This window comes from Eutrema salsugineum, unplaced genomic scaffold, assembly GCF_000478725.1.
Source record: "Eutrema salsugineum unplaced genomic scaffold, Eutsalg1_0 scaffold_4, whole genome shotgun sequence".
In the NCBI taxonomy this organism is placed as follows: Eukaryota; Viridiplantae; Streptophyta; class Magnoliopsida; order Brassicales; family Brassicaceae; genus Eutrema; species Eutrema salsugineum.
This window is the reverse complement of record NW_006256686.1, coordinates 9,738,652-9,765,581: the sequence shown is the minus strand read 5'-3', so window position 1 is coordinate 9,765,581 and position 26,930 is coordinate 9,738,652. Positions and strand designations below refer to the sequence as shown.

Here is a 26,930-nt window from a genome sequence, read left to right as displayed (position 1 = left end):
CTTCACCCTCTTCTTGCCTTGGGTTTAGTGGTTCAAACCAACGGCCAATGTTTGTGTTTGGGTTGGCCTTCTGACTCCTGCGAGCTTCTCCGGTGGAAGGAAACCGCTTCTCCTTCTTTCTTCCTGATTTTTTGGTGTAGTCTGGTGGGTAAACAACTAAATTTCCAACCTCCTCAGGAATAATCCAAGTTGAATGATGCGGCACCATATAGATGGTTCGGCAATAAGCCAACGCCCAAGTATCAATCAAGTAGTACCTCGAGCATAAATCGAAAATGTGTATGTCTCTTCTTCTAGATGTCGTCCGCATCATTGCAATGGTTGCGGCTATTGCATGCACACATGGAATCTTATCTATATCAAACATCCGACACTCACAACTTTTTGTTACCAAATTGACCAGATAGCTCTTCCCATCAAGTCCAACCACACTGTACTCAAGCTCAGGAACATTTAGCTCAGTCACAGTTAACGCTGTCGCTATTGCACATTGGATATGCAACTGATTTTCCACATATGGCACCAATTTCTTCGAATACGATGCACCAGCAATGTCTTCCCTATGCCTGTTGAACCACTCAGACACTTTTTCAATATACGCATCAATCAACGGCAATAATGCATACTTTCTAGCTTTCTTGAAGACACTGTTCATAGATTCACAGGCGTTGCTTGTGTCCAAGTTATACTTGTCTCCTTTGAAGTAGCACCTTGCCCATTTCTCGAGAGGAAGACCATTCTCTAAGTACTCCGCAGCTTTGGGAAACATTCTACCAAATTCGGTATATGCACTTAGAAACTCACTTTCGGTGTACTTGTGAGCGCAGTCAATGAATTTTTTTGAGCACAAATCTTTCCAACCATTGGCTGCTTTAACCCTCACATTCCGAGACAGGTGCCAAACACAAAATCCATGCTGAGACTGAGGGTACACCTCTTGCACTGCCTTCGCTATGCTTGTGTGTCTGTCACTCATAAAAACAATCTCAGGATTATCTGGTATAACAGTTTTGAGCATCTCTAAAAACCACCTCCAACTAGCATCTTTCTCACTATCGATTACACCCATTGCAATGGGATAATGGTGATGATTAGGATCCTGAGCTGTGGCAAATACAAGCATACCACCATAAACATTCTTAAGAAATGTTGCATCCACAACTATGACTTTTCTCATTGATCTAAACCCTTCAATGCTGGGACCCAAAGCCACAAAAAGATACTTGAACTTATTATTAGCATCCACTTCCACGCTCGTCACTGTACCGGGGTTCACCAGCTTCAGCATGTACAAATAAGAATGCAATCTTTGAAAGCTCTCAGCCGGACTACCCCTCACTTGACTAATAGCGAGTTTTTTCCCTCTCAATGCAGTAGAGTACGACACATTCACATGAGCTTCAGTTTGAACAACCTTTACTATATTTCTAGGAGCGGGTGTATCCACTACACCTGGATACGAAGCACGCAAAACATCTGCTACTACTTGTGGAGTGCCTTTTCTTTTATTCTCAAGTGTGCTGGTAAGGACCCGAGAGCAACAATGCTTATTCCTGTAAACTCGAAGGCTGAAATAAGTTGAATCCTTCATTCTTACAGCATGTAAATACCATGAACAACCATGTTCAGCTTGACGGCATTTTAGAATGAGTCGCCCAGGATCAGACTTCACAGTTTTAACCTCAAAACATCCCTTATGCGAAGCTCTGTCAACCAATACTCGCAACGCCTCTTTCGACCTAAATTCTTGATGTTTCTCAAAACCAGCACCATCATCCCATTCAATAACAAACTGCTGAGTTGGTTCTACTCGCCCTGCAGGCTCTACGTGATCATCCTCATCCATAATATACTCTGCAGGCTCTACATGTGCATGATCATCCGGTTTTGAAACAACATCATCGATCACCATCTGTTTCTCAGTCTCTGCCACGACCACAATAGCAAGTTCATTCTGTTCTTTCCCTGCTTCTACCGGTGTGTAAGTAGTCATCCCTTCCTCAATATCAAGCATATTATCCCCTGTTGCTAGCTCATCACTTTGATCTTCCATTATCTCCACATTCAACACAGATCTAAGTCCATCTTTGTCCAGAGTTGTTAGATAGACATACACATCACCATCATCAACAATACGTGACTCATTGCGTGGCTTAGCTACCAATGGAATGTAGCTTAACTTGAGCTTCTTTGTACTATCGTTTATCCCAATCTTCTTGCATATACCATCTACAACCATCGAATAGGTTACCTCGTCGATAGATGTTTTAAATGATATAGCATAGATGGAACTCCTTGAAATCCATTTAAACTCTTCTCCTTCCTTAAAATAACATCCTCCATACTCAAAATGTATGTTTGTGTGGCCGCTCATCCTCTTCTGTTCATAAATACAAAAAAAAAAGGCTTTTACGATTTACAGAAAATTAAAATTTACTCACAGTTATACCAATTGTACCAGTTGTCCCACATATCTCTTTAAGTTATCCCAATTGTACCAGTTGTCCCATTTCATTCAGTTTTCCCAATTGTACCAGTTGTCCCACATATCTCATTCAGTTATCCTAATTGTACCAGTTGTCCCATTTCATTCAGTTTTCCCAATTGTACCAGTTGTCCCACATATCTCATTCAGTTATCCCAATTGTACCAGTAGTCCAATTACATTCAGTTATCCCAATTATACCAGTTGTCCCCTTTCATTTAGTTATCCCAATTATACCACTTCTCTTAATTCATTAAGTTATCCTTATTGTACCAGTTGTCCCATTTCATTCAGTTACCAATTGTACCAGTTGTCCCGTTTCCCACAGATTCACTATTTGTACGATTCAGCTCGATTCAAATCGATTCTACCGCACCACGTAACATTTTAACACAGAGAAAACTAAATCAACCTATATAAGTAACTAAACTATCCAATGTGCAACCTAAACAAACCGAAATTGACAAATCGATTGAAAAATTGAAAAATCCCCAAAATACAGAATATGTTCACCTTAAAGCAAAATGGCGGAGGAGAAATGAGTTACGGAGAATAACCCGACTTCAGAGGACGCCGGCGCACCGCTACGAACGAAAATAAGCAACAGTTTACAAGATTCGAGCAGATCGATCGATATCTGGGTTTAAGGTTTTCGTTTGAGCTTTTAGGGTTTACATACGCGGGATGAAGATTTTGATTTCCCTAATTTTCGGTTCAATATACCCAGAAATTCTGATAATACCCGAAATTGATTTGTTGGTTTGGTTTTTCGATTTCAATTTTCAATTTTCAGTTAACTCGATTTTTAAAAAAAAACACCAAAATTCATCACAATTCAAGAATGCCATCATCTCCCTTCATTAAGGGTAAAATGGGCATATCACACCTATTATGGCACTCAGACTCATTTGTGGCACAAGAGATTTTTTTTTTTCCTAATTTATGGCTTCTCAGCCATTAATTCCCACACACACAGCGATTTGTCGTTTAGTAATTTTTAAAGCTGAGAAATCGCGGATATTATTCACAAACGACATTTGGCATACATTTTGGTTTTCGCACTAACAAAATTTCTGAGAAGGTAACCGAAAAACCGAACCGAACCGAACCAAAACGAAATCTCTAAAAATCTATACTAAAAACCAAACCAAACCAAACCAAATCAAATTATAACCGATTGATTCTATCATCTTAAAACCTAGCTAAAAAATCAAATTAATGAAGGAAAAAAATTGTAAACGTAAAAACCAAATCATAATGAAACGTCTAAACCAAATCCAATCAAATTTTATTATAACCGGATTAGTTGTAAAAACCAAAACGAAACCACGTCAAATCCATATCAAATTTTAGATTAGTATTTGATAATGTCATGAAAAATCGATAATGAAATATCGGAAATATCTTTAGATTACAATAAAGTTGCATATTAAAAGGAGTAGCAAGAAGAGGGACAAGTCCTAAGAAAGTGAATCAGGAAAATAGCCAACAATTTGTAAAATGACCTGTAACAGTCTCATCTTGTTAGATCGCTTTAACGTTCTTCTTTGCCAAATAAATATCTCTATGCCTATTTATTTTATAAAAAATAATTGCAGCTATGAATAGTTTCTGTGTTGTGAAAACTTAGAAACTTTATTAATCATTGGAATGTATATATAGAGTACATAGGGAATCTAGGTTAAGTACAATGCCCTGATGGGCCTAATGCGCCGGTATAAGAGTCCATATATGATATGTGTTATAACACTCCCCCTTGGACGAGTGAACCGGGTCAGCTACTCAATCGGGATCTCGATAATGCGCTGGGGAATGTTGCCTCATTAAAACCTTACCAGGAAAAACCCAGTGGGACAAAACCATGGTGAAGGAAAAAGAGTACAACACGCATTACTCCCCCTGATTGTAGCATCACTGCAGATCTCTAAGTCTATACATTCCTATCTGTTTGACGAGCTTCCGGTGTGTTGAAGTAGGCAATGATTTGGTGAAGAGGTCAGCTGAATTCTCACTGGATCGGACCTGCTGAACGCTGAGAGTGCCGTCCTTCTGCCAGTCTGAGGTTGAGAAGAACTTCGGTAGAATGTGCTTCGTCTGATCTCCTTTGATATATCCTTCCTTGAGCTGAGCTATGCATGCCGCGTTGTCTTCATACATCACCGTGGGCTGTGTGTCTTCGTCCATACCACAATCTCTGCGGATGTGCTGAGTCATGGAGCGCAGCCAGACGCATTCCCTACTAGCCTCATGAATGGCTAGGATTTCAGCATGGTTTGATGAAGTGGCAGTGAGTGTCTGCTTCATTGATCTCCAAGAGATGGCTGTTCCTCCATGCGTAAAAACGTAGCCAGTTTGAGACTTGGCAGTGTGCGGATCTGATAGATATCCTGCATTGGCGAAGCCGACTAACCCATCTTTATTTTGGTTAGTATAGAAGAGTCCTAAGTCTTGAGTACCTCGAAGGTATCTTAGGAGATGTTTTATACCGTTCCAGTGCCTCTGAGTTGGAGATGAACTATATCGAGCGAGGAGGTTCACGGCGAAACATATGTCTGGTCTAGTGTGACTAGCCAGGTACATTAACGCTCCTACAGCACTGAGGTATGGCTTTTCAGGACCAAGGATTTCTTCATCATCCTTTTTGGGACCAAGAGGGTCATCACTTAAGCTTCTAACTACCATTGGGCTGGTCAATGGGTGAGCTTGGTCAATATTAAATCGCTTGAGTACCTTTTCGATATAAGCCGATTGATGCACAAGGATTCCTCCTTTGATGTACTCAAGTTGTAATCCCAAACAGTACTTTGTTTTGCCTAGGTCTTTCATTTCGAATTCTGCTTTTAAGCAGTCGACTGTTTGGGAGATCTCACCAGATGTTCCGAGGATGTTTAGATCATCCACGTATACTGCTATGATTACAAATCCTTTGTTTGAGTACTTCTTGATGAAGATGCATGAACTGATGGGGTCATTTTTGTAGCCTTCTTTGATGAGGTAATCGCTGAGGCGGTTGTACCACATACGCCCACTTTGTTTCAGTCCATACAAGGATTTGTTCAGCCTGATGCAGTATTGATCTCGAGATGCATTTTTGTCTTTTAGTTCAATGCCATCTGGGAGTCTCATATATATTTCGTTGTCCAGGGGCCCATAGAGATATGCGGTTACAACATCCATTAACCGCAGATCAAGATTTTCTCTTATGGCCAGACTTATGAGGAATCGGAATGTTGTTGCATCCACCACTGGAGAATAAGTCTCCTCATAATCGATTCCGGGTCTCTGTGAGAATCCTTGTGCTACAAGCCGTGCTTTGTATCGAACGACTTCACCGAGTTCGTTCCTTTTGCGCACAAAGACCCATTTGTGGCCCACTGGCTTGATGTGTGATGGGGTCCGGATGATCGGACCGAACACGTTTCTGAGTTTGAGACTCTGTAACTCCACGTTTATGGCTTCTTTCCATTTTAGCCAATCTGTTCGATGTGTACACTGTGTTATTGACGTGGGTTCTAGATCCTCTTGCGTGAGCGCAACATCAAGTGCTACTTTGTATGCAAAGAGTGCATTTAAGTCGACTTCTTTTCGATTCCATTGTATTCCGGACATATTGTAATTGATGGAGATCTCATTGTTATCTTCTGAACCTGGAGATTCGGCGTCCCGAACTTCCATTGAGGGTTCATTAGATTGAGTCTCAGCCGCGGCTATGTCTGATATTGCAGGAATCCCGGTTTCGGTTATTGCACCTTTCTTTGATTTCCGGGGATTCTTATCTTTGGAACCGAGAGGTCTGCCCCGTTTGAGATGTGGTGCAGACTCTGTAGCAACTTGGGTCTGTCCCGTTGGGACAGCTATTCGTACTGGTGCATTACAAGCTGGGATGTACGATTTGGTTACTTTGGTCGGGTCAGCAAAGGAATCTGGCAATTGATTAGCTAGCTTTTGATAATGAATAATCTTTTGGATCTCTGAATCACATTCTAGAGTCCGAGGATCTTGCCAATTTAATGATGTTTGATTCCATGAAAGATCTTTGACCAGCTTGTTTGTCTCACCACCTAAAGAGGGATATACCGATTCATCGAATTGGCAATCCGCATATCTGGCCTTGAAGAGATCTCCAGTGGTTGGCTCGAGATATCTTATGATGGTGGGAGAGTCAAAACCAACATATATTCCCATCCTTCTTTGAGGTCTCATTTTGGTTCGATGTGGTGGAGCAATGGGTACATATACTGAACACCCAAATGTTTTGAGATGGGAGATGTCTGGCTCATGACCCGAGAGTAGTTGGGATGGGGAATATTTGTGTTCACTAGATGGCCGGATGCGTATGAGTTCAGCAGCATGTAATACTGCATGTCCCCATGCTGAGGCCGGGAGCTTTGATCTCATGAGTAATGGTCGGGCTATCCATTGAATGCGTTTAATGAATGATTCAGCCAATCCATTTTGAGTATGGACATGTGCTACAGGATGTTCCACGGTTACCCCCATGGCCATACAGTAGTCATTAAACGCTTGTGAGGTAAATTCACCAGCATTGTCAAGGCGGATAGTCTTTAGTGGGAAGTCAGGGAAATGGGCCCGCAATTTTATGATTTGGGCCAAGAACCTAGCGAAGGCTTGGTTCCGAGAGGACAAGAGACAAACATATGACCAACGGGTCGATGCGTCTATAAGGACCATGAAGTACCGGAATGGTCCGGAAGATGGATGTATAGGTCCACAGATATCGCCCTGGATTCTTTCTAGGAAATGAAGTGTTTGTTTAGAGATTTTAACTGGTGAAGGCCGAGTGATCAATTTGCCTTGAGAACAAGCTGTGCACATGAGGTGTTGAGGATAAGCTCGGTTTTCTTTGAGGGTATGCCCTTGAGAGTTTTGAATTAGTTTACGCATCATATTTGCACCGGGATGACCGAGCTAGTTGTGCCAAATAGTATAATCAGTAAACCGGGCTTTGAGAGTGGTATTAGCTTCAATCATACTGACTTTAGCATGGTAAAGTCCAGTAGAGAGCGCGGGTATGGTTTCGAGGATTTGTTTATGGCCGTCTACGGTTTTAGTGACTAGGAGGGATTCTTTGTTCCCTTGACCTTGGGTTTCTATGTGGAAACCATTCTGTCTTATATCCTTGAAGCTCAGAAGATTTCTCTTCGAACTAGGAGAATATAGAGCATCTGGTATTTCAAGTTGTGTGCCATTTGATAGCAACACATAGGCATGGCCATATCCTTCGATAAGGTTTGAGGGACCCGCGATGGTGCTAATATTTGCGGTTTGATAGGTTAGGTTTATGAAGTAACTTTTGTTTCTTAAGATAGTGTGGCTGGATCCACTATCTACGACTATGTTTTCCATTTGCTGGTGTGCTTTATTATGAATAGAAGATATAATTCAGTATTGAGGAATTCAGAAAATGTGATAAATCATAAAGTAAAGCAGTGTCTGAGAATAAAGGCAAATGGAAAAAAAAATGAAACAAATCCCAAAATGAAAAAAAATAAAGAACAAAATCAAATTGTATCAGAGTTTCAGATGATTGAATTAATCGAGGAGATCAGCTGTTTCATAGTCCATGGGGTCGGTCTGCTCGTTTGTGGTGTTCTCATCATCAAGGAGGTCATCACCTTCCAGGTTAGCAGCATCGACTGGCTGAGTCATGTTGGCTTCAGCAGGAGCTTTTCCGTACTTCTGGTATAGATCGCAGTGGATCTTGGGGGTGCGACATTGCTTTGTTGGGTGGTTGAACATCCCACATCTGGTACAAGCAGAGTGATCGGGGTTGGTGTGGCGGGTCGGCTTGGTGATGCCTCGACCACGACCAGGACCATAACTAAGGTTAGGTCGGTTGCCACGACCATGTCCGCGTCCACGTCTTCCACGTCCATGTCCTCGGCCATTACCACGTCCATTACCACGTCCACGGCGGTGATCTGAGGATTTATCGGGTTGAACATGGTAGGACTCTTGACGAGAAGCTGGGACAGGAGCCGATCCCGGGGGCCTCATAGCGCTGTTCCTCATAAGCAGCTGGTTATTCTTCTCAGCGAGGAGAAGACAGGACAACAAGTCTTCGTACAATGTGTGTTTCATTGCACGGTATTGTTGTTGGAGCACAACATTCTCTGTGCTGAATGTGGATAATGTTTTCTCGAGGAGATCATTATCTGTCACATCCTCGCCACAGAGTTTCCGGATGGCAACAATACGAAAGAGTTTGTTGTTGTAATCATCTACGGATTTGTAGTCCTGGAACCGAAGGTTCTTCCAGTCGAAATCTGCCTGAGGCAACTGGACTATTTTCTGATGGTCATATCGCTTTTTCAGCGCTTGCCACAATTCAAGTGGATTCTCAAGAGTGAGATATTGCTGCTTAAGGCTCGGGGCCAGATGATGGCGTATGTGACATATCGCCTGAGACTGTCCCTTACGGGATGCGGTGTTACCGTCGGTAATACACGCATCGAGTTCTTTCGATGCGAGGAACAAGCGCATGTCTAGGGCCCACTCGAGGTAGTTATCCCCGGAGACGTGAAGGGCCTCGAATTCACATTTCTGAATGTTTGACATCTGAAACATGAGATTGATTTTGTTAGGGATTGTTTTGAGAAAATTTTGAATGCTGATGATGAAACTTTCTATTTTGAGAATATTTCTATTTTAGGAAAGTTTCTAAATTTGGAAAGTTTCTAATTTGGGTAATTTTCTAAATGAGGAAAGTTTCTATGTCGGGAAAATTTCTATATGAGGAAAGTTTTTATATGAGGAAACTTTCTATTAGAGGGAACTTTCTCGGAAATATGGTTTTAGTTACCCCGAACATGATGTCGGTTTAATAGCTGTGATTTAATCGGTTAAAGCGGTTAAAGCCGAATATAATTTTGGTTAATGAGAACCAGGTTTAGCCGGTTTTAGGCGGTTTAGGAGGAACCCTAGGGGATTTATCTAGGGTTTTAACGGTTTGGAAAACATATTTTGGATGTGATTTCGAGATCTATAGGATCTGTGGTCGATGGTTTTAATAATTTCACAAGGACAACAAAGAAATCACGTGAAAAGGACTAGGGTTTAAGCATTATGACTTACGATTTTGAAGATTACAAAATCGTGAATCAAGCTTAGGATTTAGGGTTGATTTTCTTAGTTTATTCAATCAAGTGTTTCAAGCAAGAGAATCAACAATCAAAATAAGCTGCAACAAGCTTATTAAACATGAAGAAAATCGAATAGGTTTATGCCATAAACATGGCAAAAAACGGTTGTTAGGTTTTTGTAGATTAGGGTTTTATAAAACGAGTTTAAAACCTTTGAACATGCATAAACTTGTAATTTAAACAATCAATCAACAAGTTATCAATCAATCATCAGCGTATCAAACACTTTCAATCAATTAGAGATCGATTTTTTTTTTTTTTTTTTTTTTTTTATAGGGTTTTGAAGTGTTTAAACAACAGGTTCTATGGCTCTCAGTTTTAGAAAATACCTTTTCCACATTTGGATTTCTGACAGGCTAATGAAACTGGGAGCTAATAGACCTCAGTTAGCTGCTACAAATTCCAAGGATTGATCACCAAAACTGGAGAAGCTGCTGGTTGAAGAAGGAAAAACTCGGATCTGGTTTTTTTTTTTTTTTTTTTCTCGGTTGATCGTCGTGTACTGTAAGTGTGCGTGAGGGCGCGTCCGACGTTGGATCGACAAACGGTTTTCACCAGTAGATTCGTCTCGTCGAGGGCTTCGATTTGATATGTAGATCGTCTTCTGGTTCCTCACGGTTTGGAAGATATGCGTCTTTTAAGTTTCGACTTGCTTTTAGGGTTTTGGTGGTGGCCGGATTTATTAGGGTTTTTCGCTCAGAGAGTCTTATCGTGCTGATAACGTGTTGTGAAAACTTAGAAACTTTATTAATCACTGAAATGTATATATAGAGTACATAGGAAATCTAGGTTAAGTACAATGCCCTGATGGGCCTAATGCGCCGGTATAAGAGTCCATATATGATATGTGTTATAACATTCTGAAGTTACTAAGGTATATATATTGATTATTGCAACACGAACCGCAATTCTGTGAATATTTGTCCCTTAGTTTTGTATTTTCTTTTTGTTGTATTAACTTTAGGTAGTGTTGTTGTGTATATATCAAGATTAGAAGATATTATTTGTCATCAGTAGAATAGATAACTAAACTATAAGAATATGTAGTACTGATATATTACTGCAACCAATTTTTTTTTTTAACTTCCATTAACACAAATTTAATTGATGAGTAAAATTTTAACAACATAGAAAATTTAACTATGAAACCAAAATAAAATTAGTATATGTTAAAAAACCCAAAAACTAAAAAAAATTTTAATATGACAACCCTTTAACAAAAAAACATAAAAATAAAATTAGTAGAACTAGGTTGTCATTACCACGATTATCTAGAGCTCTATCCTAGACCGTATACCAGTTTTCATTTTAAGTATGTTTTTCAATTTACGTTTCATAACATATAATTTTAGAGAGAACTAATATAAGACACAGAGAAGTCTAGTTTACACCAATTCAGCTAGCCAAACTTATCCAGAAGAATATGACAAATTGGTATTTCGATACGAGTTTCAAGAGACAAAACACACGAGAAAGTCTCATGTTTTGGTTTGATACTAGAATCTGATCATTTCAGTTTGTAAATGCTTTGATTTCTGTTTGCTTAAGAAAAACGATACACTTGATGTAAAAACACTTTTTTGGTTTCAATACATTATACATTCAGTTTTTTTTTTAAAAAAACTAGTATAACTAAAAATTTAAAATTATTGTAACGTAAGATCAGTGATATTAAAAAAACTGAATTATGTTAATGGAGACATTCCTGCTTGCACTATCGTTTATTAACATACAATATTCTTGCTTCCAGGATCTTGATTTATCTATCGCAGAAAAGAGGGGTCAATTTAGAAAATGGTAAAAACTAAGCGGCCAATATGTGAAGATTGATGTGACATTTTCTGCCCCCACTCAACATCCAAACCCACAATTGGCACATGATAGATAAGATAATAACCCGTTAAGATCTTTTTTTTTTTCTCTTTGATCAAAATCTTCACATGGGTTATGGTCCCTACTTGTGTATGAAGTGTAACCATTCTTCTCTGTGTTTATATATCCTTCAATAATTTTGTCCACAAGGTTCCCGACAAAAACGTTTGAATCTATAATAAACCGGTCTGATATTTATAACCAAGTTTGATCGTGATCGATTGGCATGATCATGACCAGTCTGTATTTCTTGCAGCGTTAAACAAGTTACATATTGCTTCTCAGGCTCTTGTTCAGAAGATTACAAAATGACGTAATTGTATAAGTGTCATTCTATGGTAACGTAAATCTCGGATGTATGTTAATAATCTTTTCGTAGATTGACCTAGAAAACCATAGTTTTTAAAATGTATTGTGAATGACTTTTTCGTTATGTGAAGTATAAAACTATGGACTGCCGATGGGATATCCCATTAGGGTTAGGAATGATAATTTTTAGTTTTGTAAATAAAAAACTATGGACTAACTTCTTTTAACCATTTCAGAGGTATAGTATCTGCGGCCAGGAATCCTTATCTCCACACCAGTCAACGATTCAAGTTTCATCTGCCAATCACAGAAACATTTCTCAGGAATCCCGTAGTTGGCATCTGCATATGCTCACCACAAGTCTATTTCTGGTCATTCAGATGATGTCTCGCTGTAGCTCAGCATTTTCTGTCCAAATGAAAACATTATCAAACTAAACTCCTTCAATCATTCTAAACTCATATCTCATTATTACAATTCGACAATGAATGGATGACAAGAATCAAACAGAACATCAATTTGAAAGAGGTGATATAGAGAATCAAGGAAGAAGGAAGACATAAACAACTTTAATCGCAACCAGATTTCCAATTTCTAAATCGCTTGAGTTAATTTCTAATTCGCAAATGATATTGTAAAAATAATAAAATTTATTAACCAGAGAAGAAGGAAGACAAAATTGGTTGATCTTCTTTTCTGGAATCGCAACTCTTCTCTTAAACTTTTTCTCTTCGGGCAAAATTTCTCCCTTCTAGATCGCAAATCCTCTCGTCAAAACTCCTAAGTACAATGGTTGAACAAAAAAAATTTTGGTCGAGAGGCTTTTACCCAAAATGGTTGAGAGAGAGACACTGAATGAGACACAAATTAAAGTCTCAAAAAAATAGCTAAAACTTTTGTCCAACACAAACTCGCCACGTCGCCTTAAGAGATGGGTTCTTAAACCCCTTTGCTAAGGATCGTTTCTTAGCTTTATGGGCTTTTTTATTTTAATTTTAATCCAAATTTGCATATGAATATAGGCCAAGAACTCCACATAAACCTCCAATGGAGGTGGTCTAAGAGTCGAGTTTATAAATATGACTATAGTCTTAAGGGTTTATAGACATTATACATATGTTAATAAGAAATTTTAATTAGATGGATATATATTTACCTCAACTCGCACTTTTTAAGGTTACAAATTTTTCTTGTTCTTCTTTCGCTATTTCACATCAATAAAGAAGTGGTTTTACTATTACAAGTAGAAAGATAGTTTATTTGCTTTAAAAACTTCCTTTCCTTTTCATTTGTTAACCAACTGTCGTTAACTCGACTGGTAAAAAGGCTTTTAGCAAAGTTTAGAAGTCACATGATCAAATTACGCTTGAGACGAAATTAATATTATAGGCCATGATTTCGAACCTGGAGAGATTACGGATTTTTAGCCCATAACTTTGTGGTAATTTTTTTTATAAAAAAAATCCTTTGTTAAGATCCTGTTACTGCATTTGCCCTGTTTTTGGCGTTTTCAAATGACAACTCACTCCCACGTATAGTTACTGACACAAATCAGAAACTTTTGAAAGAACAAACCATCACCCGCACACACTTGTGTGTCCTTGAGATTTTTATTTGTTTATTTCAGCTATCTTTTCAAGTTACAACAAGCAAGTTTTTCTGTGCATTCTTTTTTATAATAAGGTTTGTTTTATAACAAAACTTAAATTGATTACAATTAGACGAATATTTTATTATGTGGTTAAGTCAAACCATTCGTGTCCACATGTATATAAGCATAGAAATTGAATATTTAGCATAATCGATCGGATCTGTAATTTGATTTTCAAGAAAAGTTATGTGAGGAATTGGATAAACGAGTTTGAGATTAAAGTTGCGTATCTATATTTATTTTAAAAGTAAACAAAAGACAGCCATGTGGAATCAGGAACATAAGAGGCATGGGAAGATCAAATAATCCAGTGATGGAGCTAGGAAAAAGACTAATTCAATCATGAACCCTAAATACTTTTTTTATCTTTCTTCAATATCTTCTAATCAAAGATTCCTTTGTTTAAATGCCTCTGCAAAGTTAACTTCTCATCCAAACTCATTTCTCAACTCATCTGTTTGTTTCCCGACGAGAGCGAAAGCAAATCGGAAAATAATTTGTTTCTTCCTGCACAAGTTAACTTGCCAGGTAGTTTTTTTCTTTCCTTTTCTCTCCTGCTGTTTATCTCACTTTCCTAGAGATTTCTAGGGAAAACAAAGAGTTTAACACATTACTTGAAACGTTTCATTTTTGTCGACTGAATAGTGCTTTATGTATTTTTTATTTATTTCTCTGTTCATCTTTTAGGGTTCTTGTCAAATTTTTTGTTCTTTTTAAATTGTATATATGAATGTATATGTCATTTTCTTTCTAAGAAATTGTATGTATATCATTTTATATCGTTAGGTTGATCTTAGATATGGTAGTTGCATTTTTTAAAACTTCAACTGAATTTTGATATATAATTCTCCAATCCTAAACAAATAAAATACTGTTTTATAAAATATAATTTACAAAGCATTATTTTAATGCTTGAACGCTTGGTCTGCTCCATTTGGAATATTCCCCAACTTAATCGTTGTAAAAAATTAATATATAGATAAAGTTTTTACAGTTACCATCTACCGAGTTACCATGCAAAAAAAATACTCTTTTCATATTTTAATAAAATCATTATTATCATACAAATAGTCTGAAACTACAGGATGACAAAAAAAAAAAAAAGTCTGAAACTACAGAATTACTTAAAATCTATATATACAAAGACTTGTATGTGAAAATAACAAAAAAAAAAAAATTAATATTGACAAAAGAGTATTTTAGTTGAAGATTTCCAAATAAGATATGATCGATCGAATACGGATATGGAACTCTAGTCACCAGACAAGCCGAGAAATCGGCTCAGCTACTGTTTTTGTAACAACACTGTCCAATTTACATACCGAAAAGGCTAAAACACCCAAAAGATGCATGTGTTGTGTGGTACTGAAAACTAAAAGAAAATATTGGAACTTTACAACTTTGTGTCGTTTTCTCCAATTTTTACCCCCCGCTTCCGAAGGAATTGTCACTCTCATTATTGCATGATTTTTCTTTTTGATAAAAAATATTGCCACATTTCCAGTTCATATCTCATTTTTCTATGGCCCATAAACCATAACTCTTTGATCTCACATATTATCTAATTATATCAACCTATAACCTGCATGCATACATATATAGATATATACGTAATACATTCATTATCATGTTGGATATGTGTAGTCTATTCTTTCCCAAAAGAAGACACCAAAGAGACGAGATTCTTGCTATCCATGATAACAGTTTTAAAGATTCAAACAAATTGAGTGATTGATGAATTATTTATGCGTCAACATCTTGTAAACTTATGTATAATAAATATTAGCTTTCGTTAGAAAAAAAACTGTAGAATCTCTGGAATATCTTTTAAATTATTATTGCAATTTAGCTATATTAAAATTCTTTTATTTTAATTAAAAGCAAATGGTTTCTATGGCACTACTTTTGTAAACTTTAAATCCACGAATTTATTTTATAAACAAAAAAAAAATCAACGTCTCCATTACATTTATTTTTATGATTAACCATATGCAGCCATCATTACATTTATGCATAACCATCATTTTATTTTTTCATAACCATCATTTGTTAACATTAACATATAGAAATCAAAGCAACCATCTACTACAAAAAAAAGAACTTAGTAACGTGTCCATTTTTTAGAAATCACAAAATATTATATTTATAGCTTAGTAAAAAACTATATAATAATCTTATACATGCGTGTGGTCTCTATTTCTTTATGAATCTAACTATTTATATACATATAATTTTATTTCGGACACAATTTTGTTTACAGCTAAAAGATGGAACAAACAGAGAAACCATCGACCAAACCGTCTTCTCGGACTCTCCCTAGAGACACTCGTGGCTCTCTCGAAGTATTCAACCCGTCAACTGGCTCAACCCGACCCGATAACCCCGTGTTCCGGCCAGAACCACCAACATGGCAAAACTGGAGCGACCCACGTGGCAGTCCCCAACCTCAACCCCAACCACAAACCGAACCAGCTCCCTCTAACCCTGTTCGGTCTGAAGAGATCGCCGTCACAACCTCATGGATGGCTCTAAAAGACCCATCACCGGAGAAAATCTCCAAGAAGACGATCACAGCCGAGAAACCACAGGTTGCGGCGGTGGCGGCAGAGCAGAGAGCGGCGGAGTGGGGACTTGTTTTGAAGACAGATACAAAGACGGGAAAGCCACAGGGAGTGAGCGTGAGGAACTCGGGTGGTGCTGAGAATGATCCGAACGGGAAAAGGACTTCGCAGAGAAACTCGAGTAATTCTTGCCGGAGCTCCGGTGAGATGTCCGACGGAGATGTCGCCGGCGGGAGAGGTGGGATCCCGAGAGTATCGGAAGATTTGAAAGATGCTTTGTCCACGTTTCAACAAACGTTTGTGGTTTCGGATGCTACCAAACCCGATTACCCGATTATGTATGCTAGTGCTGGTTTCTTCAACATGACCGGTTACACTTCCAAAGAAGTCGTCGGCAGAAACTGGTAAAAATTATTATAATTTTTAAATTACATCGAATTTCTTAATTTTTTAGTTTACTACCAAAATTCTAAAGTATCAAAATGTACTATACAGTTTTGGGAAAGGTTACTAAACTTTTGTTTTTCTTTATTTATGAACCGTGGAAGTTTTGAAGCCAGGTTTTAGATATTCCGATGCAAAGATATTTTATATGATGGTTTTTTTTGAATTGGTAAAAATAATTTAGAAACCTGATCGTTATAATTTTTTAGAAGTAGTGGTATAAAAAAAAACATTTAAAATATTTGAAGGTATCTTTGAAAAAAATAAGATTTGCTTTGCAGATTCGGAAAATTAATTTATGAAGAACACATAATTTTGAGTTTTTTTGTTTTGTTTTATTGTAGCCGATTTTTACAGGGATCGGGGACAGATGCGGATGAGTTAGCGAAGATACGAGAGACATTAGCAGCTGGGAATAATTATTGTGGGCGTTTATTGAATTACAAGAAAGATGGGACCTCATTTTGGAATCTTCTCACGATTGCGCCCATTAAAGACGAGAGTGGCAAAGTCCTCAAATTTATTGGGTTAGTCCCTTACATATTTATTCCTTTTTACCGATCTCAGCCCTTTATTTATTCGTTTTCAAATGTCCACCCTTTTTTGATGGGACTTGAGTTTGTGGACCTGTGAATTGGTTGCTTTCTTCGCAATAATTCAAGGAGCTGTCATTGGCCCGATCTGATCGTCTTTGATCCAGCGACCGTTTTTCTTCATTTTCTTCATTTTTTATAAAGTTTTCTTTGGTTTAAATGAATTAATTTGGGTCAATAAAAATTGAATTAAATCATAATGAGATGAAGAATTTTAGAGTGAATTAAGATAATGATATGCTATTTTGGAAAAAAGAAGAAGATACAAAGATGTTCTGTTTGTTTTTATTTGGACTAGAATGCAAGTGGAGGTGAGCAAGCACACTGAAGGGGCCAAAGAAAAGACTTTAAGGCCCAATGGGCTTCCGGAATCATTAATTCGATATGATGGTATGTATTCTTAGTATTTATTTTTTCTACGGCAAACAATTTTATTGATTTTAAATTAGAATTATAAATTCATACAAAATATTTATTTAATTAAATTTTAAATGTTTTTTTTTGGTAACAGCCCGCCAAAAAGATATAGCGACCAACTCAGTGACTGAGCTAGTGGAGGCGGTGAAGAGACCTAGAGCCTTAAGCGAATCAACCAATCAACATCCCTTCAAGAGAAAATCGGAGACCGATGACCCTCCGGCGAAACCTGCTCGACGAATGTCTGAAAACGTCGTTCCGTCAGGCCGGAGAAATTCAGGCGGCGGGAGAAGAAACTCGATGCAGCGGATCAGCGAAGTTCCCGAGAAGAAACAAACAAAATCTTCCCGCCTTTCTTTCATGGGGTAATAATTCAGAAATCTCGGATCAGCTCCTAATTCTCACCAAATTAAGATTATTAACAACCTAACTTTTATATCAAGATTAGTTAAGTCCTTCCTTCTTTGGTATGACCGTTACGATCTTGTGGTGGTTAGGATTAAGAAGAAGAGCGCATCTCTGGACGAATCTATCGACGGGTTTATAGAGTATGGTGAAGAAGATGATGAGATTAGTGACAGAGACGAGAGACCAGAGAGTGTTGATGATAAAGTCAGACAAAAAGAGATGAGAAAGGGTATGGATCTCGCAACCACACTCGAACGTATCGAGAAGAACTTCGTCATCACTGATCCTAGGCTTCCCGACAATCCCATTGTAAGAAACACAAATACTTGAATAAAATAAAATAAAAATAAGAAGAGAAACTGTTCTGTTTCACTTTGTTTGGTCTGAAAACGTTTCTTTCGTTTCCAGATTTTTGCGTCCGATAGTTTCTTGGAGCTCACGGAATATAGCCGTGAAGAAATTCTTGGCAGAAATTGCAGGTATTTACATAAAATATGTATTTCGATCAGTTTCTTCAGTCAAGATCTGAGAACAGAGCACGTTTTGAGCTTCATTTTTTTTTCCCGGGAAAATGTGTTTAGGTTTCTGCAAGGTCCAGAGACTGATCCAACAACGGTAAAGAAGATTCGAGCGGCTATTGATAACCAAACCGAAGTGACGGTTCAGCTCATCAACTATACCAAGAGCGGTATCTATTTTTCGATATTTATAAGATTTATCCATTGGTCAATGTGTAGGGTCTTAAAACTAGAAATTGCATTCTCTGTTTCAGGGAAGAAGTTCTGGAACATTTTCCACCTGCAACCTATGCGTGATCAGAAGGTACAATGATTTGCATACTCACCTTGCGTAATGCGTCACTTTCAAGCTAATTCAAACATTACACTGTATATTAAACTTAATATATGTTCGTTGATATGTTAATGACAGGGAGAAGTCCAATACTTTATTGGAGTCCAACTAGACGGGAGCAAGCACGTTGAGCCAGTTCGCAATGTCATTGAAGAAGTTGCAGTGAAAGAGGGCGAAGAGCTGGTCAAAACCCTAATATCAAATTCTCGATGTTTTGTTGTAATCGCTTGATCAATATTTGTGAGGTTAACCCATTTTTTTTCTCGTGAATCTGAGCTCTTCAGGTGAAGAAAACAGCTGTAAATATCGATGAGGCTGTACGAGAACTTCCTGATGCCAACATGGTAAGTAATTGATTGAAGATCTGCATCTGATAATTTTAGCTTAGGGTTTATGAGGATATATCTGATTGATTGTTTTCTTGTGCCTTGTTGAAGACGCCAGAGGATTTATGGGCAAACCACTCAAAGATTGTGCATTCGAAACCTCACAGGAAAGATTCACCGTCGTGGAAAGCTATCCAAAAGGTATTAGAGAGTGGAGAACAAATTGGGTTGAAGCATTTCCGACCGGTGAAACCTTTGGGTTCTGGTGACACAGGAAGGTCAGAAACTCTCTTTGAATTATTGAAACAACTAACAAAAACCATTTTGGTTTCATCAAACTTACAAATGTCCCTTATTTGTTTCATCAGTGTCCATCTAGTGGAACTCAACGGAACAGACCAGTTGTTTGCAATGAAAGCAATGGATAAGACCGTCATGCTTAACCGTAACAAAGTAACTTCAGTACCTGTCGCAACAATAAATCTCCATCTTTTTCTTCTTTCCATATACTATTAAAGTAGCAACTGATAACAAGTTTTTGACAGGTGCATAGAGCAAGAGCTGAGAGAGAGATCCTTGATTTGCTTGACCATCCTTTTCTTCCTGCACTCTACGCTTCATTTCAGGTCGAGAAAATCTGTTTGTAAGTGTGAATAGGCATGTCCCTAAGCCTCAAGTCACTGATGTATCATGTTTCACTCTTCAGACAAAGACACATATATGTCTTATAACGGATTACTATCCAGGAGGAGAACTCTTCATGCTCCTAGATCGACAACCTAGGAAGGTTCTCAAGGAAGATGCCGTAAGGTACAAGTTTTTCTATATGGATAAAATCACAAGCTTTTTCACATTAATCGTGAAATAACAGGAAATCCTAAACAATTTTTTAGATTCTATGCTGCTCAAGTGGTCGTTGCACTCGAGTATCTTCACTGCCAAGGCAAGTTATCAACCTCATCTTTAGAATACAAAGTAAACTTGTGATGCAAGTAAGAATATGACCTATATTAATTTTTCTTTGACTCAGGGATAATTTATCGGGATTTGAAGCCGGAAAATGTATTAATTCAGGGCAACGGCGATATATCCTTGTCAGATTTTGATCTGTCTTGCTTGACATCTTGCAGACCTCAGGTTTTCTCTCAACCTTTTTAAGTTTTCCCTTATCAGATTTCTGCTATAAAGTTTGCCCATGTACTAATTAAGAGTTATCAATGTGTCTTGCAGCTTTTGATTCCGAGTATAGACGAAAAGAAGAAGAAAAAGCAGCAGAAGAGCCAACAAACTCCAATCTTTATGGCTGAACCAATGCGTGCTTCAAACTCATTTGTTGGCACTGAAGAGTATATCGCTCCGGTTAGTGTATAAGTGTGATCACTATACCGATTAAGCTATTCTTCTCTGTACTAACCGGTAACTATAATGTATCATATGGACAGGAAATCATAACGGGTGCAGGCCATACAAGTGCAGTGGACTGGTGGGCTCTTGGTATTCTAATGTACGAAATGTTGTACGGATACACTCCTTTTAGAGGAAAAACCAGACAGAAGACTTTCGCCAATGTTCTTCAGAAAGATCTGAAGTTCCCCGCTAGCATTCCTGTAATTGATCAATCTCTATTTCTTATATCAATTAATCTCATGTAAATCAGAAATATATTTAATAGGATCTGTTATGGGTGTGCAGGCAAGTCTTCAAGTGAAACAGCTAATCTTTAGGCTGTTACAACGAGATCCGAAGAAGAGATTAGGGTGTTTTGAAGGAGCAAACGAAGTCAAGAGTCATTCTTTCTTTAGAGGCATAAATTGGGCTTTAATTCGATGCACGGTAAACTTCTATACTTGCCATGTTTTACTTGCGAAAGAAGGTAATGATTAATTTTTTAGGGTTTGTTTCGATCTGCAGACTCCTCCGGAGCTTGAAACTCCGATATTTCCTGGCGAAGCTGAAAACGAAGAGAAAGTCGAAGTCATGGATCCTGGACTGGAAGATCTGCAAACAAATGTTTTCTAAGATTTGAATTAACGTTTCTTGTTTTCTTAAAAACGCTCTCAAGAACCTTTTGAAACTCTGTTGCTCCTCCCAAAGCGTCAAACGAGATGCAGTTTTTCTTCTTTTTTTTGCTTCTTTGATCACATTATCTGTCCATTTATTTTCCCAGTTGTTTCTTGCAATATGTGCCTATTTCTGTGATTTCGAATAATTTTTTTTACATGTCAATAAAATTAATCAAAATTTGTATTTGTTGATTTGTTATTTTCTTAATCTAAATCAGGTGAGGCGTGATAGGCTGGAAAATAAGAAAATATACAGATTTTATATCGATAAGTCCCGTCAAGTATATATATATTTTTTTAAACAAGTCCCGTTAAGTTATCCATTATTAATTGATCAGCGGTGTAATCATTATCGCAACCATCACCATCATTATGAAAGTAGGAATAGATCGATACATAAACTCTTCAAACTCATCACCAAACCAATGGTTAATGGAGATCAAGTGAAGATTCCTCCGGAGAAGAAGAAAACCGTTAAGAAACGCCTCATGTCTCTTAGGATTTAGTTCAATCATATATAAAAAGAATTATTTGAAATAAGACAAATCAAATATATAAAGACAAACAATAGATTTATCTTTATATAGAGTCATTTTTATTTATTTTTTGTTTGAATTATAAAAAATGAATTAATCCGTATATAAAATTATTTTATAAGCGGTTAAAACAAAATAAGATGTTTATTTAACCGTGGACATTAAATTAATATATTATTAAGGCTAATATACAAAATATTATAATATTATAATCATCAAATATAATTTATATTTTTTAATAACTGAATTTTATAATCTGTCCACAAACTATAAAAAACAGTTTTATCTTTTTTATATATACTAGATTTTGCATCCACGCTACGCGTGGATAGTTTGTTGATAAAATTTATATACAATCAATTATATTTATTAAGATATAAATTTTGTATATTAATATTTTAACAATATATTAAAATATTATGGTGTTAATATAATAATTTTTATGTAAATTGTGAAGTTTTAACGGTTTTGTTTTAAATATATATACAATATGTCATATTTCAAAAACGTATTATTTTGTCAAACACTTTTAAGTTAATATATCCAAGCCAATTAATTTTTTTTTACAAATTAATCAAATGCTACTTTTTAAACATATTATTGACATGATGGTAAAATATTATACATTAACTTCCATAAATCAAGAAGATAATTTTTTAAAATCAATTTTCACTTTTATTCCAGTTATAGATGTGTTTGTTTAAACAATTAAAAACAACTAAATTTAAAACTTAAATTTTTTCTTCTCTTGTTTAACCAATACAAATTTTTATTTTGCTATATTAATTTAAAAATAAACTAATAAATAAAATGTTTGTTTTGAGATTAATAACAAACTTTAAAATTGAAATCAAAACAATAGTTGAATATGAAATGAATAAAATCACACAGAATTTATGAATTAAATATATTTATGTCAATTGGTTGTGTAAACTTCTAAATAGTTTTTCAATGATTATACGTCATCTCTTCTAATAAGAATGAAATTGTTTTTCATTATGTTCATTATTATTATTGTTATATCTGTTTTTCAATGAATATATCATCTTCATTTAATTTAATGATTTTTAATGATTATATTCAGTTTCATCATATTCATTCTCATATTCTCTAATTATAATTAAGTAGGCAAAACTGGTACATTTTAATACATACAAATTTAGAAAAATAAAATAACTAATTGAATAACTCAAAATTAAGAACTTTTACATTAATATATTGCAATTCCAAGTCGAATATACAAAATATAATTTTTTGATCATTTTTGCATAATATATTACATGAGATTATGTGGAAATATGTTTTGCATATATTAAAAAATTTCAGATGAATATAAATAATAATTATTATTTGAAATTCTTGCTGAAAAACCTTATAATCAAGCAACCTAAGCTTGTATAAGTAGCATGTATTTTTAATTGATAAAAAAATTAAATTTGTAAGTTAGAAGAAATTTTAATATCATGTTGTTTTTTTCTGTTAATAGAGATTTCTTTATTTTTAATTTATTTTCCTAACCATAATATTAGAATTATGAAACTTTTTTAATTTACAATTTTGATATATATATAAATAAAATTTAATTTTTAAATGCTGATAAGGATGCCTTGATAATAATGTATATTTAACTGTTATGAATAATAGAATAATTTTAATTACATTTTTTCTATATTGTTTTGTATTAACAATGTAATTTTATAATTTAGAAATTTTTTTAATTTTAGTTATTAATGTGTATTAATAAAATTGATCTTTTAAATATAATGTAGATATTCTAAAGGCATATAGCTTCAAGTTTTATTTTTTTATTATAATATTTTTTGTTCACGATGTAATTTTAAAATTTAGAAATTTTTTAATTTTAAATATTGATGTTGATAAATAAAATTAAATTTTTAAATCATATGTGGACATTTTTAGCGGCATATAGCTTTAATTTTTATTAGTAATAGATTTATAAATCAAAGGTGGAAAGGCCCGTTGCGGCAAATGATTTTGGTCTCTCCTCTTTGTTTTGAGGCTTACCGAATGTATTCTAATGCTGTTTAGTCAGCTAATTGTTATATTTGTGGTTCAGGTTGAGTTGTTAAAACCCCATCAGATATTATGTTATTTCAAAAATATTCTTTGGGTACCTTAGTCTCTTTCGTCTTACTGAAGGAACATTTTCACTATTTTTAGTGCTTTGTTTTTCAAAAGTGTCGCATATCAATCACTTGACATGTTTCTCGGATTATTGAAATTTATCATTCTTTTCAAATTCGGTGGCCAAGATTTGGAGATATTACAATTTTTTTGTAATGACTCATTCTTAAATGAAACCTGACTCTATTTTTTTGTTTTTTTTTTTGAAATGGTTGAACACATAGAAAAAAACTTAAAAATTATTATAGTTATGTGATAAAAGTTTGGATGCTACTGTAAGAGTCTCTAAATATGTGTATATACATATAATTTAAATTTAAAATTTCTTATGTTAATATTATTTATTTTAGTTTTTAATATTTATTTATTGTTAATAATTTTAAAAACAATAATTAAATTGGAAACTCTTTAATTTTCAATATTGAGGTGGACCAATAAAAAAATTATATAGAATTCTTTATTCAGCAATAATATTAGAATTTGTAACTTTTCTTAATTTTCTTATTTTTTATTCAACAATAATATTAAAAATTGGAAATAATCCTTAATTTTGAATGCTAATGTGGACCAATAAAATTGTCTTTTTTAATCCTATGTGGACGCCTTGAAAAGCTTATAGCTTCAACTTTTATTAGTATAATAAGATGTAAATATAATATTCTTTAAACTTAGATTTGATATAAAATTAATTAAAATACGACAAACTATAATTAGTTTTAAACAATAAATTATAATATTTAGTAGATTAAATATACCACCTTTTTAAAAAACTAATATTTTGAATTACGAGATTTTTTTGGTGCATATTAAAAAATTAGAATCATAATTCATTTATATCGAACTAATCCGTTTACTTAACATGTTTGTACTGGATTAAAATATAAAGCTAATTATAATATGCACCGTTTAATAACACTGACTTCACCACAAACTTTTTTAATCAAAAATTAAAATTTTCATGTCAAAAATAACTAAAAAATTATATTTTTATATAATCAAATAAATATAACGAATTATAGTAAAAATATTTTACCATTTTTTTATATCATAACTTTTAGTCTTGATTTTTATACTATTTAATTGTGAATTTTGTTTTTATTTTCACGTTTTTTATTAAATATATTTTATCATATCATTTGAAACAAAAATATAAAAAATTACCATATTTTTTTAAATACAGAAATTTAATAATAAATATACTCTATTAAATAATAAACAAAGATTTTCTATATTTTTTTTCAATAGATTTGAAAGACAACTATATCCTTTCCTATTTTAATTATTCTTTGTTATTTATAATGGCATATCATGTAATAGTTTACAAAATAAAAGTTATTTTTAAATATTTACTTAAATAATAATATAGAGATTTTTCTTGTAAATCCAAAAATACATGTTTTGTAAAGTCCTGATCAAAATTTTCTAATATTCGTTCTATGATTTTAAAATAGTTGTTTAAAGAGGTGTTGTTAAATAATAAATATTTATGGACATATATAAATATTCATTGGATTTTAATGGATTTAAAATTAATGTCAACTTAAAATAAAAAGACTTCAAAATATGAATAATATCTGTTGATTTAAAAATATTAACTGAAATTCACACATTAGTTTTTGAAATCAATGTATTATACAAAAAAATCTGATATAGATTTCTAAATAAATAAAATACACAAACAAATAACGTTTTTTTCAATTTTTTTGTTTAGTTTTTGATGTGAACTATAATTATATATATATATACAGTTTTATTTATTGGTCAACCTTACATTTCTGTGCTTATTATTCTAAAAATTAACTTAGAAAAAATAAACTATTTCATTGCTTTTATGTTAGTTATATTTATGTATTTTGAGTTGAAGGAAACATGCCCGTCAAATAAGGTAATAGTATCCAACCAACTCATTCCACATCGTATTCTAAACATACATTGCCATGTTGGGAAAAATTATAACACAATGATAGATATGAAATTTGGTGAGACTAAGAACTTCACATTTATGAAGGAGACGAAGAGTGCCGTGCCTGAGGAGTTAAATTTGTTTTTTGGACCAATTGTCTTGGTTTGTTAATAGGTAAAAGCATGTTTGGTTAAAGGTTTGTATGGGTTCAACTCTTCCCAAACGTATATATGTTATTTTTTCTTCGTTTTTGCCAATTATTTGTGGGCTAAGCTGCATTTAAGAAGAGTTTTAAGGTGTTAATTTTTTTTTTCGCTTGTAGTTAGAGAAATCTCAGGCACGGCAAGAGATATACAAGAATGTTATTTACATATCTCTTGAAGGAATGGTCTAGATCTAAACACGTCAAGTATATAAAGGAGTGGAATGACCACGATGTGCTCAGACACGTTTATGGGTTGCCAAAAGTGATGGAATTTACTTTATGAAAGATAATATACCTCCGCTTGCGCATGCGCTTTACTGGTAACAAAGAAAAAAATCTATGCTTAACGTTTACGTAGATGTCTACTTTAATGCTTCATAAACCCATTTGGTCAAGTAGTTGACTAAATGATTCATTAATATTTCTATGTTAAGAGATCTGAATTTCAATTCCAGAATGTAATATTTCTGCAAATAATGGAAGCAAACTTAAGAACAAAAATTTCAACATGGTGCAATATTTCTGCAAATATTGCAGAAAAAAAATTTCTTCACCAAGAGTCGAGTTTCAATTCCAAAGGATGCAATATCTGTAAATAATGGAGGCAAATTTATAAAAACATTTTTCAACATGGTGCTAGTAGAACCATTCATCATAGTCGTGTCCATTACAGAATTATCTTTGTGGTAGTTCTCATAATTTTTATTCGTACTAAAAAAGTAATTAAACATATTTTAAATAAAATATAACCTTTTTTAATATCTATAAATATTTTATCAATGTTTCAAATAACATCACAACATTTATTTAGATAATTTTAAAGAGACACTTTTACTATATAAGTTACATTTTTACATTAGTATAATTATTTATACAAAATATCACATTTATGTATTGTATATTTTTACGTATGTTTATTTTAATTTCTATTTCTTGTTTTTTTTATGGATTATTATAACCTAATAAAGAGCTATACAAGTGGAAAATAATATTAAAT

At 34.6% G+C, this 26,930-nt stretch overlaps 1 protein-coding gene across 5 annotated transcripts; it reads left to right on the top strand.

Annotated features, from left to right (window-relative positions):
* The first annotated feature begins 15,721 nt into the window (after positions 1-15,721).
* LOC18014164 (phototropin-1) lies at positions 15,722-21,334 on the top strand. Of its 5 annotated transcripts, XM_006418943.2 has the most exons (20): positions 15,748-16,445; positions 16,830-17,012; positions 17,377-17,468; positions 17,590-17,860; positions 17,993-18,212; positions 18,312-18,382; positions 18,485-18,591; positions 18,676-18,725; positions 18,834-18,938; positions 19,040-19,099; positions 19,193-19,359; positions 19,450-19,534; positions 19,627-19,707; positions 19,788-19,891; positions 19,975-20,024; positions 20,112-20,218; positions 20,312-20,440; positions 20,524-20,688; positions 20,774-20,914; positions 20,993-21,334. In XM_006418943.2, the coding sequence occupies exons 1-20, from the start codon at positions 15,748-15,750 to the stop codon at positions 21,098-21,100; spliced, it is 2,994 nt and encodes a 997-aa protein (XP_006419006.1). In that variant the 3' UTR covers positions 21,101-21,334. The 5 variants fall into 5 exon arrangements, 3 of the variants coding, with proteins under 3 accessions (XP_024009638.1, XP_024009639.1, XP_006419006.1); XM_024153871.1 differs by having other exon boundaries at positions 15,723-16,445; positions 18,485-18,725; XM_024153870.1 differs by having other exon boundaries at positions 15,722-16,445; positions 18,312-18,725.
* Positions 21,335-26,930: the final 5,596 nt, after the last annotated feature.

Bases quoted from the DNA above. Each gene is read 5' to 3' on its own strand.
- LOC18014164 (XM_024153870.1), top strand. From the start codon at position 15,748: ATGGAACAAACAGAGAAACCATCGACCAAACCGTCTTCTCGGACTCTC. The intron at 17,861-17,992 runs GTAATAATTCAG...TGTGGTGGTTAG, and splicing joins TCCCGCCTTTCTTTCATGGG to GATTAAGAAGAAGAGCGCAT. The intron at 19,535-19,626 runs GTAACTTCAGTA...AGTTTTTGACAG, and splicing joins TCATGCTTAACCGTAACAAA to GTGCATAGAGCAAGAGCTGA.